Source organism: Lates calcarifer, linkage group LG17 (assembly GCF_001640805.2).
Source record: "Lates calcarifer isolate ASB-BC8 linkage group LG17, TLL_Latcal_v3, whole genome shotgun sequence".
Lineage (NCBI taxonomy): Eukaryota > Metazoa > Chordata > Actinopteri > Centropomidae > Lates > Lates calcarifer.
Window position 1 is genome coordinate 20,856,145 of NC_066849.1, and position 19,149 is coordinate 20,875,293.

The 19,149-nt window shown below is 40.9% G+C and overlaps 1 protein-coding gene across 1 annotated transcript in view; it reads right to left on the reverse strand.

Moving 5' to 3' along the window:
• cachd1 (cache domain containing 1) overlaps positions 1-18,904 on the reverse strand; it is a 79,822-nt gene extending 60,918 nt beyond the window's left edge. Inside the window, exon 1 of the mRNA XM_018696467.2 lies at positions 18,339-18,904. Within this exon, the coding sequence (XP_018551983.1) occupies positions 18,339-18,587 (249 nt within the window). The 5' untranslated portion in view covers positions 18,588-18,904. The remainder of the gene's footprint in view (positions 1-18,338) is intronic.
• Between the last annotated feature and the right edge of the window lie 245 nt (positions 18,905-19,149).

The window sequence follows — 19,149 nt, forward strand, 5'->3', positions numbered from 1 at the left end:
ATCACTATATATGTATACAAGAGCCACGCTACAGATAACTTGGTACAAATGCTGTCATTGTACTAAAAAGAAAATAAGGAAAAATTTTTCTGAAGAGCCATGTTCATAAAAAAAATAATGCAGAGGGATACAGAGGAAAAACATCAAGACAGTAGAAATGGCTAGAACACCAAAGTCGTACATGTGTATATCACAGACGGGTAGATGTGAGGGAGAAGCAGGAAAAAAAAAAAAAACACAGACAGACGAACAGATCGGAGAGATGGGGAAAGAGATAAAGAAGAGAAGGGACATAGGACAAGAGGGAAAAAAATGTTCCCGGGGTGGTCTCCCTCTCAGGTTTCTGAGCACGATGTGAGATCATGTCTGGCCACTGTTATAGGGTCTCTCTATAGACAGGGCGCTTTGTTCTACTTCATGTACTCTTAGACCAGTTACACGCACTGATTAATAGAGGCATGGGTCGCTCTGCGCAGAGGCTTAAGCTACATATGATACTGGTTTTCCCTTTGCCAAGTTAAACCTAGCACAGCCTGGTCCCACTGACCCTTGTTGGCTTGATGGCACACACACACAAAAACATATCTCAGGGACATGTGAATAAGATTAGATTGGAGTAACTTTTCAAGGACAAATACTGTATGCAACACATTAACCCACACCCATGTAGAGTAAATACAGCAGTGAACACTATTGTTATATCTTGTGTTTACACCAATAACCAGAAATCAACCTGTAACCGCAGTCTGGAAAATTGTATAATGCAGTGTAATACAACAGTCCTGCAGTAAATTCTATCTTCACCTTTACATTCAGTTTCTGTAGAACTGTCTCAGTGATTCATTTCATCTTTTCTTTAAAAAGATGGAAAAAGAAAGTTGTCTTCTTAACTGGCTGACAGTGTTAATTAATGCCTTTAGGTAGGCTAGTTAAGTGATGAAAATAGCTGATTTTGTGCATCCAGCATGATCTGTCCCTTCTGGGCAGAACTCACCAATCACAAAAACATGCTTTCTACTACATGAAATCATGCAATGGCGTATTAATAGCCCACTACTCTCAAGGACATTTCGCGTGTCATGTCTACACATTTTAAGCGTTTTGATTTAATAGTGTTTTTAGTTCAGGTTGGGGTAGTAAAGTAATGAACCGACATGGTGTGAAAAGACACACAACAAGCAAAACATGCATATACACCATTTGGTGATACCACCTCCATACACTGGAGTGAACTGAATCCAGAAGATAATCTATAGACCTCACCATCAAAGACTTTCATTGGGATGATTTCTCCCAAAGATTCAAGGCCTGATGACAGAAATACAGGAATGCATAGAAACTCATAAACACAACCAGACATATGATCAGGGCAAACAGTATATACCATGACAGCATGGCAAAATAAATTCTCAAAATACACTTGTGACTACTGCTAATATAAAGTGTCATTACTGAGTGGAGTAATGTGTGCCATAGCGTAACACAGCACAGTACTGTAAAGCATTAATCTTTATGACATGAGATGATTAACGGGATGCAGGATTTGTGTTGGCTAGTCAGCCCTGCTGAGGGAGGCAACCTGGGAGTTGTGGTGAGGGAGGAAAACATCAGTTCATGCTTTGCCAAATTACAGAAATATATATACAAGCACATTCATGCACAGTCATATAGACTTGCACTTAAAAATGACGCATTCACACAAGCTGCATCATACATCCAAAGTCAAATAACACAGCTTGAAACATCGCACACTGGAAACATTTTTTTCACTCTAATGTGACACCTGTCCTGTCAACATCACACGCACTCTCTCTTTCTAACACGAGTGAACTAAAAGGAGGACAGTTTATGAGTTGTGACCCTCACTTGCGGCAGGAAACCACAATGCCAAAGTATACACATAAAATCCATGCACAAACACAAATCTTCTTCTCTGTGCTATCCTGCAGATACAGCTGAGAAACTCACAATACAGTCTGTGTCAGAAAACTGTCTCAGAAGTCAGCAGAAGTGCCTCAGAGAGGGGAGAGGTGACTAACAGACAAAAAAAGTGGGAAAGTGAATAAAGAGTGAAAGACAAGAGGATACTGATTCAAGCAGGAGAGGGAATGACTGACGAAAAATCCTGCAAAGACAGAAATATTTACCTATCAAGAAATCAGTGTTGATGACCTTTTCATAAACTACCTAAGCCAAAACTTCTGGAACAGATAGATTTGGAGGCACGTTTGAGCAAAGTAGAAAGAGATGGAGCTTCGGGGGGGGTGACACACTCTAGACAGATAAAAGGCAGGGAGGAAGAAAGACACAGGAGAAAAAAAGAAGTGAAAACAAAGAGAGATCAGTATCTGTATGCAAATCTGTTGGTTTTGGCTCAGGTGAGGCACAGTCAGTACTTCAACAACCAATGAGAAGAGTATGGATGAAGGGGCTTTCAGGCTCTCAAATATGATCCGCTCCTATTTCCAGCTGTTGTCCTCAGGTGTTGCCCAACTTCCTGATTTTTTGTATATGTGCCAGAATTGGCCCAGATGTGGAAGTAGCATCTGACAATTATGCTGTATGTGGGCCAGACTCGGCGCTACGGAACCAACTGTTAACTGGGCCAGAGGAAATACAAGCATGTCAAGGTAAATTTAGGCTCTAGGCATTTATATGTTTCTTTAGTTATATTTCAAATCTAGCCTAGGTAGGTAGAAGCTAATTAGTAGGTAAGCTAGCTAACATCTCTGCTAAATTCGATCAGCTACTGATTATTTGCTGTTCGCAACTTAGCTGACGATGTAGCAACAGGATGCAGGTATTGTGCAGTACAACAGAATGTCCTATGTTTGTCTGAAGTCCTCTACAATATGTTGTTTTCTAATGTATGACAGTTTTTACATAGAGCTTTTTGATCATAAACTGTGTGTGTAAGACTTCACTGTGAAGGGAATAAAGTCCATGCTGACAGTGGCAGGGAAGCCCTCATTACAGTGATATTAACAAGGTTGTTTAATTTAGTTTTCTCCCTTGTGTAGCTCTTATGGGCAGCCATAGTCCTGGATGCACAGGCCTGGCAGAAGTAATGTTTTAAATACATAAGCACATTTCAGGTCTCTTTAATTCAAAGTAACACTAGGAAGTGACATGTTAAAATAAATCCCTAGAGGGTGGATGGAGCCATGTGAGCGAGCATAACTGCCTGCAAGGGCTACTGCACTCAGAAGGAAAACAGCCACCCCTACTATCCTGCGAAAAAAAAAAAATACTCCAACCTGGATCGTGTGAATGAAGAGAAACTGAGGTCCTGTTTCTGTCAGAGCTATGGAGCCACAAGTTTTCCCACTGTACCCCCAAAAGATGTGTTTTCATGACAATTAAAGAAACATGAATGGCAACGTCAGATAATTTGTGGTGGGTGCATATACAGCCTGCACACATCAAATTGGCAGGAGTATTAATCTCAGTGTCAACAGTACTGGAACTACAGGGCTGCACTAAAGTCCAACAGCAGAGAGGCTCAATTTGAATTTCCTTACTTATAAGTTCTCCTTCATTCATTAAGCACCACAGCATCAAGCATGGCTTTTTTCACATAATCAAGCATGAAGTCATCGAAGAACTCCCAGTACTAGGACAAGCTTTTGAGTAAAAGTATTTATCAAAAAGTGAATCTAAGCCATTATTTAATTTGCAGATATCTCATATATGCATAAATATATGACTAAAATAAATAGTGTACATTCATTAACATAAAGCAAACCACACACACTCACTCTTAACACACACACACACACACACACACAGTTTGTGTTTCACAGATGTGTCAAGTCGAGCTCTTAGACAGCAGGCAGGCCTATGTGGGATGTCAGCTGAGTATGCATCAGTATTTTTTTCCTATGCTGTCTAAACATCGGAAACCTCTCCTATTCAGATTCATGAGTCGATCATTGCTGTGTGCAGAAGCTGAAGTGTGAGTGCTTTCAAAAGAGAGAGAGCGCAACAGAGGGAGAGAAAGGAGAGAGGGAGATGGAGAGAGAGAGAGCGTTCCCCAAGGACATTCACAACTTTCTAGTATGTAAATGATGAGTGGCTTTGCTGTTGTGACTGTGAGGAGAGGGAGAGCGGTGTTTCTGTTATGATGTATGCAGGAGACATATGACAGCTCTGCTCAAAGAAGAATCCGACATTTGACGGTCAATCACAATCTCTGGTTTGGGACCTCATTAGACACCAAAATAATATTCACATATTCACATTCCGAAGTTTGCTGATATGACAGCATGTCAATTATATATTGGTACATATATTAATATCATTAAAAAGTCCTATTTTCTTTTTTACTTTACAAAATATGATAATTTGAGACGGTTCATTTTCCATGAAGTGGCTCAACGAAACCCTGAAATATTCCACAGTATACACTAATTAAAAATGATGTGTTTGATGTCTTTTACTTTGCTTACACTGTCTGCAAATCATGGAAAATAAGCTTAGATTATTTATCTTGTTAACTAATATTTACTCTTACTTTTCCAGTAGTATGTAGTTAATGTTTTGCCAGTGATTTATAAGACTTGTAGTAAACCATAAGGTCTGCAGATTTGATTATAAAAGTTCTTAATGTTGGTTTTCTTATTTTTCTATTTTTCACCCATTATAATAGTTTTTGATGATTTTGATTGAAAATGCAAATAAAAAATTAATTATTAATACAATGAGAATAACTTTTCTAGAGTTGAATTCAGTCAGTTAAATAGCAGGTACATTAAGGCACCAGCATTACCATCAAGTCTTGATATTATTTCTGACAAATCCAACCAGAGATATTTAAGGGAGCTCTCTTTAATGACATGACAAAATCAATACTGGTCAATGAAATTCTGTGGTTTTATAATATCCAGTATATCATGATATCGCTCAGCTCACACACAGGCGAAGGAATGAAAACCAACACAGTATTACCTGTACACAAATGGGAATAAGCACACACACAGGCGCACGCAGCACAAAAAATGAACACATTCACACAGGTTCCCGTTCCCACAGAGCTCAGTATCAGTCTGAGAGCCCTTTCACACATAGACCGGGTAACACTGACGGATTAACATGTCCGGAAAAAGGTAAGAGATCTGCCTCGTTCACACGATCACCAGCTGCACCCCAACCGACTGGCAGTCTTAGAAACAGAGCAGGTTTAAAGCGGCTGCATGCTTCACTTCACAGACTGTTCAGAATGTGACACAGCGTGAAATACCATCAGATTTAAGAGTCCTGCATCCAAACACAGTTCCACCTTTATGATGAAATTTTTGGAAACCTGGAAGCTCTTAAAGTGCTATTTTGCCATTGTTTCAGTTTTAGTTGCTCTCTGCCAAGTGATTAATGCTTAGCGCTTTTGTGATTGTTATTAATTATTTATGACTATGATTAATTATTAATGACTCTGTAACAAAACCAGCTTAATCCAAATTTTTTTCCTGTAATTATGTGAACAAGAGACAGAGATAATAGTGTAACTTCTTCCCTCAGGACCACACTAAACTCACAAATAATAATAAAATTTGTTAGATTTCCACGGGGGATATATGTTTGATGATACTGAGTGTGGCAAAATGCTCAAAAATGCCTGCAAATGGCTCCTAAAATGTTAACACAACAATCTGAAACAGGAGCTTCCATGTATCAAAACGGTTACACTGTAAGTTTTTTTACGTTAGTCAGGATGCTCACTGGAAAATTTACTCAAAGTCTTGATGCGGTGCATCACCAAAGCTCATTTTCTGCAGATCTGACTGTAACGTTCACTTAAATATCACCTCTTCAAAAAGTAAGTTCCATAAAATGCACAGATAAGGCCGAATGATGTGGTTTGTCTCCTGACAGGCTGCCAAGAGATGCCAGCAGAAACCCTGTCTGGCTGATGGTGCCAACGCCTGGGCTAGACAGACTGAGAAAAGCTGGCATGGCATCAGCCAGCCAAACCTGGCAACGACCAGGCCTTCTGGAGAGGAAAAAAAGTCAGGGAGATAGTACATTTGGAAGGATAGGAGAGGACTGGATAAGACTAGATAAACTGAAAATGTAGTGAAACAGACCAGCTTGCCATACAATTGACTCAACATTAGACCTTCGCCACTCGCCTGTAAACACTGATGTCAATTTGAATGCACACAAATACAAAGACACACACTGACACAGGGGTTTCTTCTCAACAGTTCCTCCATGAAATACTGCTTTCCATACTGACTCTGCAGGAGAAAAACCACTCAGGAAGGATCTGGTGATGTTCAACATCAGGTCAACAAGAAAGCCATCCTCACCAAAACCAATTAAATTGTTTAAAATGGTTTTCCATATTTTTTGGCCCTGAACAGTCATTGCTGTGGTGTTTCTGCATTGCCAGCAAATCAAACATTTCATTTCTGAGAGAGACTGCAATTTGAACTTGTGTCAGGGAGTCAGTCTAAAAGGGTCAGGAATAGTCTGTTGACAAGGGTTCACTGCAGGTCTACAAGATATGAGACATACCAAAGAGAAAACAGTTTGTCCTGTATATTTTCCATTCAGTTGTCTGTTCATTAAGTTTTTTTTAAGGTGGCGCTTTCTTCTTTTAGCCGTTTCAACCAGATGACTGTCTTAACACTAAATGCTCACTCCCCACTTGTCTTATTGTTCAAATCAAACTGATCCTGAAACACATAACGTCCTTGTTGCTTAAGGTTTTCCCCTGAAAATCTGCTTTTAAGTGGACATGGGATGCAAGCAAAACCACCTTCTGCATCAATAAATGTTAACAACGACTGTTTTTAGAAAAAGAAAAGAGCTCAGTCAGTGAATCAGCAGGGTATTCCACACAGACCAGATGATCATATCTGCCTAGGTCACCAAACAACCAACTGTTTTTTTGGAACTTAGCAGTGAAATCAAACTGGCGACTCCACAAAGAGAACCTGCGCACACAGACAGAGCCAGACAGAAAGAAAAATTAGAGGAAAACTGGCAAGTGTCTAAAACGAGTGGCCAAGACATAAAATGTGCTGCAAGATGATTTCAAGATGGTCCCTGTGCAACAAGAGCAATATGCTTTTATGAGTCTGGGACCCAGCGTGAGACATTATGGTTATCATTTGGGCATTGAACTGAGTAAGTTAAAAACCTAAGGGCTCGTTTATTGTGCCTAACCTAAATGAGCTCTGTTCTTTGCATCACAATGGAGAGGAAATCTCCACTATAGTGCCAGGTGCGAAGGAGAAAAAACACCATGCCGACACACTTAAAGTGCAAGTGAATCTCTGCATTGAAATAATTGTGTCAAAAAAAAAGCAGGCTGGACTTCTTGAGAGCAGATTTTCTCTGTATTCTTTGGTGATCTGGGTTAATGTTGACATGCCAGCAGGAGAAACTGTCCGTCTCCATGTTAAACACAAAGCCTGTTTGGTTTTCCTAATGCTCGTCTTCCATTACTTGTGAGTCAGTCCAGATCAAATAAGCCACTCATTTGGCAGAGATATCACTGAGCTCAGAGACACTGATAGCTAAACACAGCTGCGATCGCTCCATGCATGCAGCTTTATATGCGTCAGTGTTTATGTGAGGTATGCGTGTGTGTATAGGCAGAGGCAGAGATAGTGTAAGAGTGTGACTTTAGGTGTTTACATGTGTTTGGAACACTGAAAATGACGTTACAGTGCCGTCCCATTTTTCATCTCACACTCTAAGCCCTGACACTCCTCCTTGGCTCCTAATTAGCAAGCTGTATCACATTTTTCCCCCTTGCCATTTTCCCTGTGAGAATAAAGACACCGCGTCTCTTTTCATCTTCCGACCAAGCCTTGTCTTACAGAGATCGAGGCAGAAAGTCCAAAGTTCAACTCATTAGCCCCAGTCACTTCCTGACTCATCTTCAAAGGCAGCGAACCAGCAGAAGACAAAAGGCACAGGACACAGTTTCACATCCCACCACCCACAGACACAATTACACTGAGTAATAGGAATGGGTAGCAGAGAAGATGAGAAGATGACAATGGTAGAGAAGATAGACAAAGGAGAAACTAGGAACAAAAAAAGTGCAGACAGTATGTTGTCAGACTGCTGAAAAGACCTCAAGGCATGAGGGAGAAACAAAACTGAAAAAAACAGATTATGACACTTTTTTGTGGCATTTATCTACCCTCAGATCATCTCAGTGTGTAAGCATATGAACCACAGGAATTGCAAACTCCACTGTATGCAGATTTTCTTTTCTGAATTCAACTTTTCCACCAGTGTTGAATCCAACAAAAACCATATGTTAAAGCTAAATCAGACCAGGAGAGTAAAATAGCTACAGCTGTGACAGGAACACGACTGTAACCAAAATGTTTAAGCTTTGACATTTTAGGAAATAACAGCATATTCTTGCTGAGAGTTAGGTGAAAAGACTGACACCACCACCCATGTCTGTGTGTTAATGAATCAAGCTGGAGGAGGGAGGCAATTAGCTTAGCTTAGCTTAGTGGCAGAAACAGAGGAAATAATTAAAGTAAGAAACACTCTATCAAACCACAGACTGTTAAATGTTTTTGGTTTGTGTTAAACTGATAAAATACAATGTGTTCATCAGTAATTAACTTCAGAGGTGTATTCAGGATTTTGAGCTTTGAACAAAGCTGGGGTAGCTATTTGCCTCTGCCTGCAGTCATTGCTAAGCTATGCTAAGCTATGCTAAGCTAGCTCCCAGTCTGATTCAGCTCCATACTTAGCCAGCAAAAAATAAAAGTCATTGTAGTATCATTTTTTTAATCTAATCCTTTGGCGAACTGTTCCTTTAAGCTCTTCACCCAACATTCTCTTTAACTTCCCTTAAGTTAAATAGCCCCAACAGCACATGGTTGAAAGCAAACATTTCCAAACCTACATTTTATAGCTTATGTGGCTAATGTTAGCTACATCATAGGTTATTTACCTGCCCACAAACACACCGACTCATTCATAACTATTCAAGCTTTCAGAGCTCTGTGCCTTTAAACTGGTGCACAGATGCTCGCTCTGGTTTTTTGAGAAACCAATCTACAATTCCGAGCACACACAAAGTAAAAAGAACTAGAGAGGTTCCTGGGGGTATTTCCCAGTAAATACTAAGAGCCAGACGTGACTACCTTTTGAGAAAGCTTGAAATCTCAGTAGCCATTGAGGAAACAGCAGAATAACTGAAAGTTTTGTGCAGCTATTTCCGATTAGACCTTTAATTTTCTGGAGATAGAGTTTCTGTGTTGCAGTAGCTCATGATTATGAACTGCTGTGAGGAGAGAAGTTAGACTAACTGAGCTGACCTTCACAACCCTGTGACCCCAGTGTGTGAGAAGTGTCATATAATTCCTCACCATCAGAGACAAAGACACAAACTGCTGTGACAGTGGCTGTGCTTTGTGTTTGTGTATATGAGACTCCACAGTTTGAGAACCTGCCATTTCCTGGCTTCCACCACAGTCCCCCCCCACTCTCTCTTTCATTCCTCCCCCCTGCACCTAATTTAGCATTTTTCCTTGCACTCCTAACCAACCTCTGCCTCAAAGGAAGAACCCTAAAGCCTGCTGCTACATATGCACAGTCAGGTCTTCACCCAAAAAAATGCACCTATCCAAATACAAAAATACTGCAAATAGGCAAAAAAAACATGGATGGAAATTCGAGACAACTTTTGAGGCAGTGTCTCTCAACGACTGAAGTTTGGGTTTACCACGAGTTTATGTATGCAACACAGTACTCTGGGAGAGAGGCATAAACAGAGGGAAAGAAAAGAGAAAAGAAGCATGAAAAACAGTCTGATCTGCTTCTCCACAGTAGGAGCTCCAACTCTCTCCTCATCGAGAATGCAAAGCCTCTTCTGCAGGAGTGTGTGTGCATACTGAGGGGGATGGGGGCCTTACAAATGCATAGTGTCTGGGGGAGGGAGCTGGTCCCTCTAACTCTCCTTGCCCTCCCAAACGGGTATTTTGCTCACTGGCCCCTTTGCCTACACCGCGAGCCCCCGCCCTTTTCCTCTCCCCGGCTCTCTCTCTCTTTCAGGGAAAGTTCATTTTGAGTCTTGCCCATTGTGGCAAGTGAAGGGACTGACTTGCTAAGGGGTGGCCTGGGGTCCCTTGGCTCACACTGCCAGGTCAGCCCTGTTGGAGCTAACTAACTAACACTGGCAGGAATCTGAAGGAAAAAAAAGAAAAAGAACACAAAGCCTGGATCACTAATAAAGATCCTTTTCTCTCTCTCATTGAGTGCATTTGTTATCGCTTTGTGTGTGTGTATGTTGAGGGTGTGTGTGTGTGAGAGAGAGAGAGGAGAGAGAGTGAGGCTGTGTGAAGAAAGACAAGGCAGAGTGGGTGATAGTGAAAGGGAGATAAAGAGTGAGGGAGGTAATAGAGAAAGAGAGAATCATTTTAAAAAGTGAGAATGAGCTGATTAAACACAGCCAGTTAATTAGTTCTCCTCTTTAATACGCAGAGGACGGAGTTAGCTACTTTCACTGAAAACCTGGAGGGCTTGGCTGTATGAAGATAAACAGGGCTCAGTTCAATACACAGAATATTAGTGCTGAAAAGATGAAACAGTTTTTAAGTGAATATCTTAATGAATATCTATCTCAATGTGTGACGGTATGTTCGATTATTTTGTGACATTTACAGCACAAAACAGATAAATGAAGCCTGTAATTAATCTGTAATGATAATAATCATTAGCTCCATGGCTACATAAAATAATGGGGGAGGGAGCAAATGGATGAAAATTTTAAATTAAAGAAATGTGAGGTGGACTAACAAAAAAAACTTGCCTGAACTGAGAGTAAACTGGCTATGGAACAGATAACATGTCAATGACAAACAAATAAAGGTAATTTAACTTGAATAATGGTTGCAATGATTAATCATCAAAACAATTTCAGATTAATTTAGTCAATTGACTAATCAATTACTCAACAAATCATTCAGCTCTACATATGACTATGATACAGTACACAGAGGCATGTATGCACACATGCAAGTATCATCCTAAAGTGCCTCTCAGGTAAAACTGATAACAACAGGATGTTTGCAGCGAGTAAAAAAATATCTATTTTCCCTAATCAGACCATGTTTAACCACACTGCACTCAGATAGCAACGTTCAGTGCAGATTCTTAACAGTATCTTGGTATTTCAGGGCGGGTCAGTACGAGCCACAAGTGCGGGAAAGATAGGGCGCTGGGAAAAGCAGACAAAAAAGGCGAAGGCTGAGGAAGCTGCAAAAACACTGCAAAACCGATTTCAGTCAAGGCCAAACAGAGAGAGGCCTCCTTCAACTGAGAAATGTGGGAAACAGATCAAAAAGCAGTCAGATAAATGATCTGGCCACGACAGTACAGACAGATTTAAACCACAACAGCTGGTGCAGAAGGGGAAGAACATCAGTTTCATGCTCCATCCCGACCGCAGTCCAGAAGGAGCCAAGAGACAGTGCACTAGGCTGTACTTACACTGGCAAAAAAATTAAAGGGATGTGAATGAAATGAATGGGAGTCATGTCGTCCAAGAGGTCGGCAGAAAAAAAAAAAATCACATATCCCTGAAAATGTTTCTCTCCCCATATCTTTCTTCCAACAGGCTTCTAGCACAAAGTTAACTTAAGGAGTAGGCTGCAGGTAGATTCAAAGAGAGATGACACAAAATTATACATGATGTCTGTTAAGGTCTCTGTGGAGGCAATTTGGCAAATGTTAAAAATGGATATGGCCAAGATTTGAAATGGAAAATATACGCACAATCATAGATTCAGATAAGGAGTAGATATAATTTTACCTTTAAAACCTTTTAAACCTTAACTTATCAACTATGTTGTGGAAAAACCTTATCTGGGCTCCTGAAGACCAGTTCCAAACCAACACTGGCCCACGTTTTGACTGGACTTCTGAAGAGCAGAGCTGGGTCAACTGGGTCATCCCAGTGTATAACTTGACCTACTTGGGCTGCAATAAGACAAGGATCACATGGATGCTGAGAGGCAGGATAAGTGAAAAACCCATTTCATTCAGGGGATCACCAAAGTCAGTAGGATTCATCTTCTAGGCATCACGGATGTCTGTACAAAATTTCACAGCAATCCATCCAGTAATTGGTTAGATATTTGAGTCTGGGACAAAGTGGGTGAGCAAGCGACTGGCCTTGAGCCTTGACGCTTGTGTGGATAATAACTGTAATAAAACTGTGATAAACAGACAGAGGATAAGAGGGCATTGTCTTTTCAACCATGACTGCCCTTTATAACAGCAAAGATCATGAAACCAACCAGTGACCCTGTGCAAGAATTCAAAAACTTTAGACTGACAATTTGGAAATACGGTTGTTTTTATTAAATCCAGCAGCAACAAGGTTTCCGTCTGACAGCAGCACTTAATTCCCCGTTTCGCCCAACAAGCCTGGGGACTTCACCGTGTCTGGTGTGTGTTCGGTTTGGACGCTGGAGACACTGCGGTGCGAGACGCTCGGACAGAAGGGGCGCCAGAGCCTCTCGGTATCTGGACTCAGGCCAAAACATACAAGCAGCCCTACATTTAATGAAAATGTGGCCCTTTGCTCTCTTCTCTCCTGCATTGTGACGGGAAGATAAAGGTAACAGTCCACAGAACCGGGCTGTTTCTCTGCGTTTTGGACAGGCCAAGAATTCAGAAGACTGATACAGAAATCATGCCAAGTTTTAAAACTCTGCAGACGTTGCTGTGGGACTTTGCAGCTGTTGGCAGTAAGCCCTATTTTTCATAACATATATATATACATATATATATAATCCTTAATTTCAATGCAACTGTGCAAGACTTTTACAGAAAAGCTTTTTGAAAATAAGGTCACAAATAGACAACAACTTATTATACCAGTTACCATATTCGTTTAAAATTGAAAGATAGAACACTGGAGCACACACACACAAACAGAACAGCATAAAGTGGAGTTATAAATTCTTCATATATCAGCAGCAACTCGAGACCAAGAATCCAATAACTGAGTGTGAAAGCAAGGAAGTGTGTTTAAAAAAAAAATCTCCCTGCAATAACAGTTTGGGGAAAAAAGCAACAGTTAAAATGGAAAAAAAAAGAACAGAGGTGCAGATAGTTCAGCACAGCCTCAAAGGGCTCCTAAACCACTGAGGCACATCACAATTTATGGCGGGACTAAAAACAAGGAGCTGACTAATGCAAAGCACCTGTAGCTCAGTCAACCTGAACACTGAGACTGTCCAGTGAAAAATGAGCCCATAGGTCATCTGTGCAAGCAGCTTATTAGGACACATACTTGCGTTTTAGTGTTAGGTGAATTCTAGCAGCTGTCAGCATTTCTCACCAAGGTACATTAAGACCCACCCAGGTAGATAAATCACTTGTTTTCAACTCATCTTAGAACGCCATATTTTGCTCTTTTCAAACTAACTAATTTGTGCCTTGAGGCTTCTCTATCTTCTACTGCATGTGAAGGATTTAGGGAACATTGGTAAATTGTAGCACCTAACAGCAGTCTGCATGTGAGGCATTTAGGGTTGGGGTGGATGGATGAGTCAACAAAACACAGCAGCACTGTTTCATGGTTTCCAGGTAAAATGTTCCTGAGATGTTAATAAATCAATTGCACAGAGTTTTATCCCTTTCAATCATGTACACCCAAAAATGTGGGAAAACAAGGCCCAGATTCAAAATTCCCATATTCTGTCATTTGCAACACAGCACTAACTGGGAATAGTTGGTTATGTTACATAACCTCTGTGCCCTGAAGGAAGAGGAACAAAAAGAGCCCCATTATGTCCCCAACAAGTCAAGTTCAGGAATGTGCTTAGAGATATATTTGACACATATGTGTTCATTTGCCCTTTGGATGAGTGCTACTGTAAAGAAAAATGTTATACATGTCCTCTCCTCTCACAGAGCCTGGTCTATACATACCATAACATTTTCAATTGAGTCTCTGAATGGAGTGCTATGACACAGTAGACTAGATGTACAGTCAGCTTAATAAATTGCATGGACATTTGCAATTATGCACAGCAAAACAAGAAGAAATACAGATGCAAAGTCAGAAGAGGGAATGAGAGAGATAGTAATAGTCCCTCATGGAGCACAGGGCTTTCAAGGCTCATAGTAACCTTGACTGTTTGGCAATGCAGTAAGAGGCAAGAGGGCTTTGAAGCTGTACTGCAGAGAACCTACCAGGAATTCTGATGTCCCGCTGTATATCCTCAAACCCTCCTCCTCCCTATCTGCCTGTCTCTGCAACGCATTCAAGATAAAGTAAGGAAAAGAGAAGAAACACAGCGTGAGCAGCCCAGAGACAGACAAAAGAGAAAGTAGAGAAGTGGGAATAAGAAGATTAGAATAAAGGCAGGTAGAGATTAATATGTGTTAAAACAAACCTAATCAAGTCTAATCTAAAAGTAAAGTCCAAGTGAAAGAAAACAACAAAGCAGGATTCTGGGCTCTGTTGCCCTTGGACCAAACCCAAACCAGAAAATCACAGCCTAATGACAGTGCCAGAGCTACCCCCAATTTTCTCTTTTCCTGCACAAACCTCCACTGCCCTCAAATTACTATCAATATTCAATTAGGGGGCCGGGGAGACTGGACGTGCCAGCCTCAATAACAAACCACACTTCTCTGTGGATTATGACCCTTAAAACTAACACAGTGAAGTTTCCTTCATAAATAATCAACCAATTGGGCGCAAATACCCTCTCAGTAAAAGAGACTGGGTCTTGGACTGGTAGCATACCGATGAGTGATCTCTTTTTGGCTTCACAATCCATGCATGCCTTTACATTAAAGGTTCCCTATATTTCCAACAGTGATCAAGACCATGTTTCTATAGCTGTTGGTGGTAACATGCACCGCTGTCCTGGCTCTGGCAGGCGTCCACATGACACAAGTTTTGTTTTAAAAACACAGCAAAGGGAAAGGAGGTTAAATTTCCTATTTAAATCCAAGCCTAAATCCAGACTGTCATGTAAAGCCTTCTGCTTTAAGCCACAGAAAATCTGACATGAAATGCTCATTAGTTACATATCAGAGAAGACTGCCTTCCTTCACACCAACCATCGAGAGTCGCACAGGGGAAATCAGTGTCATAAATGTTTCTGAAAGATAAGAAATAGTTTCTTCTTGGAGTGGGAGATCACATGTAACTTTCTTGTTTATACACTATCAAACTGCGAGGTCTGAGAGAAAAAGCCAGACAGCAACGAATCAGAGATCAACAGTGTGAATTAGCAGCAGCTCAACAGGAGCCACACCAAGTCCTTTTTAAGTAAAGAACATTAAACACAAGGACAACTTGATGTGTAAATAATGTGAACATAACACAATTTCACCATGATGGAATAATGGAAACAGAATGCACATTGCTATGGTAATAGCAACAGCTGGACTGATGGTGTTAGAGGCCACATAAGCTACATCAAGAAAAAATAAATGGTAACTAACCGTCATTTTTTGATAAATCTTTGTTTTGTTTTGTCCAGCAGCACACAACCCAAAGATATTAGGTCTACTATCATATAACACAAAGAAAAGCACCAAGTCCTCATATTTTAGAAGCTGGAACAGGCAAACGTTTGTAATCTTTGCTTGAAAATTACTCAAATCAAAAAACAAAATGGTTGCCAATTACTTTTATGCTGACTAATCCACTCTGAAATATGGAATGCTGTGTGAGGGCTGATTGTTATGAACTTGTACAATTTCCAGTTAATCAATAATCGGATTGAAAGGAACTGCAGCAGCATTGTATCTTAAAGAAAACAAAACCTGAGAGAGCTCATACTATGCTGTAAAAACAGCTCTGAAAAGTTGACATATCAACTGTCAACTGTACACCGTCACGTCCCCTGATAATTAAGTAACTCAATGACAGATTGAACAAGGTTGACCCAGTGACTCACTGAAGCACTGACGAGGCGAGCGTCAAATTACACATCTGCCAGAGAATAAGGGGTGGAGTGGAGAGGGTTAGAATTACATTTTAAATGGGGATGCTGGGATGTGATAACAAACCCCTCAGATCTCCTCTGAAATAGTACAGCATTAACTTTGCGTGTTGAAGTCTCTGTGCCCAAAAAGAAAACATGAAAAAATGTCTCTTAGAGATAATGAATGTCAGCTGTGACTCCAGTCAAAGTCAATAATTCTGTTTGGACAGAAATATGTGGGAAAAAAAACAAATATCACACCATGGGAAAAAATCACTGCCTCCTGCACTGCGCAGACAGAAATGAGAAATGCCAAAGAGAGACAAAGATAAAGTGAAATCCAGTTCAACTGACACACCTGCAGACCGAGAGTCAGGCCACATCTCACCACCAGAGCAGGTGTCCATGCAGCCGGCATGGCCGACGGATTCCTGCAGTTGTTTTCACGGGCAGATGCGGACTGTTTTTGCTGGATGCACATCTCTTAGATTCGTGGAAAACCGCCCTCACAAATCCATGAAATGTACCGCTTCAATCAAACTCACATTACCTCCGTGCCAAGTCAGATTTTCACAGCTTGTACAACAACATGATCGCCTCAGAACTGTTTTCCCACGGTACAGGGGAACTATGCTGAATGCATATTTTTATGATGATTTGACAGGGATACATGAAACTGAAATGAGTCATGAAACATAAAGTGAGAGTGACAAAAGCCTAAATTATTATGGATTTATTGCATTTTTGCAGCTGATAGAACGATTTTACTCTGATGAGAGAAAAATGGCAGAGATAAGAAAAGATAAGAAGTCAGAAATTAAAAGGGAGCTGATTCAATTTGAGTATATACACCCGCAAAATAATGGGAAGGGAAGGAATAAGACAGAAACTGAGCACAAACTGGAGCTCAGGTAGGGATGAGTGGTGACAAAGGCGGATCCAGGGGGATCAGAGGAAGCCCTCAAAGCCGACTCCCAGAGCTGGGATGAAGGCAGCTCTGTGTGGAAGCAGAGAAGATGAAACACCATTTGGGGCTGCCCCCCCCCTGCTGCCTCGTCTCTGTGTTCAGGGCCTGTGAGCTTCTCTGCCTCTGAAGTGCTAAACAACTCCCCCCATCACACCCAGCACTGCTGCACCCTGCACCTCCTGCCATTTGGCAACTCAGTGCAGCTCTGCAGGGATGACCACGGCAAGGACGTGTCTCTGCTGCATTTTCGTAGCATATATAGAAAATATCCATATTTTTAAAGCTATAAAGAGAGCATTTTTTGGCATATTTGCTTAATTTCTGCTGACATTTTTTGTGGATCAACAAATCAGTTTAAAAAACTACATGTCTACAGCTCAAAATACAATAATCAATCAATCGCTATATGCTTTGTAAAACAGTGGAGGTTCGGATTGTGAGAGATGAGTGTTATGTCTCCAACAAGGAAGAAAAATGACACATAACCATGAACCAGGTCACTTCAAATAAAAAAAAAAAACATGTTAGTTATAGCTGAAATAATCAACCTATGGTTTGACAGAAAATATGTTTAAGACATATATCAAGCAAGAAATGTCAACACACACAGAAATGTCACTGCTAAATCTTCTCAAATTTACTTTTTACGCCTTTATATAACTGTAAACTGTATATTTTGGATTGTTGGATGGACATAACAAGGAATCTGAAGATGTCTCCTTATGATCTTTGAGCTCTGGGAACATGTGTCTCTTTTTTTTGACATTTTACTAACTAAACGATTAACTAACTGAAGCATTAGCTGCAGCAGCGTTAGTTGCAATCAATCTGATCCAACTACAGATGATGGAGAGTGTCTATTCACATGCTGCACTGACAGAATGATAACCTGCATTTATTCATAATCAGTATCAGTTCTCCTTGTGTCCAGAAGCTGATTCTCTAAATGGATTTGAGGGTGCTCAGATAAAAATGGATTTATTCCTGTTTCACTGATTTAGTCCTCTTTTTTTCATTTGCAGACACAAGCAAACACACACACATTAAATGTGTCAGAATATCGTCAATTTGAACAGATTAGAGCATAATAAAGGTGAAACACAAGCCATCCAGGCACACCAAACCTCCAGCGTGCTGATGTCCCAGATAAATGCGTCCTTAACTTCAAAGCGCCTGTTGTTGCACTGCAACACTGAGCGAAGCAACACAGGCAACCAAAGAGCTTATTGTTTCGTAACACTGAAACATTTCTGTCAACAAAGTTTCCCTCTGTGATTATTACATTGTTTTTAATGTGTGGGCCTTTTATGAGTCATGTTTGTGCCAGTTAATGATTTTTAAACCCCGCTACAGCTCGAAGAGCCACGTGAATATCGCACAATTTCACGTTTAAGACAAATTTAAAGACTATTTTTTAAAAAATCATTGTCTTTTACCTGCATAGTAAAAACTCCCAGCTCCTGAGAGGACAGTTTTTTCATTTGATCGGCCAAAACTTGCGCTTCTTCCAGGATGGAAAACTCCGTCTCAGCTCCGCAATATCCACAAGAAAGAGCCGAGCAGATTAAAACGAAGCTCCACGAAAAAGCCAACAAGCCCCTGTTAAACCGAAGGTGTTTATGCCGGAAAGCGGCGCGCGTATTCGGCGTCAAAGCCACGGATCTCCCCGCTGTCCGCCTCGCCATGATGGCTGTGGGTCCCGCAGGCTGGAGAAACACGGAGTCTGAACTGGTGGCGGAAAAAAAACTTCAAGGGAAACTACTTTTACAACTTTGCAGCGTAGAGGACGTGAGCTCTTTCTCTCCTGTACGAGTCTTCAAAAGAATTTCTGGCCGCGCAAACCATCGCACCTCCTCGAAATCCCTCCAGAGAAGAAAACAGATCCATGCGTGAAAGAGAATATGGTTTTCTCCTTTTTAAAAAAAAAAAAAAAAAAACCTTGTGTCGGTGTTCCGTCTATGGCCGGTCTCTCCAACTCCTGGAAGTCTGGCAAAGTGTGTGTGTGTGTGTGAGAGAGAGAGAGAGAGAGAGAGAGAGAGAGAGAGAGAGAGAGAGAGAGGAGAGCGGAGATTCACCACAGTGGGGGTGAAAGTGGGAGGCGTGGAAACGCCAGAGTCCTGCCGGCGCCTGGATCTCCGGATCAATGGATCAGGCTTTCGTGATGCCTTCAACTGCTGCTGGGAAAAGAGCGGTCGGGAGAAGAACAAGGGAGTTATTATATAATATAATATAATAAAATTAATTATT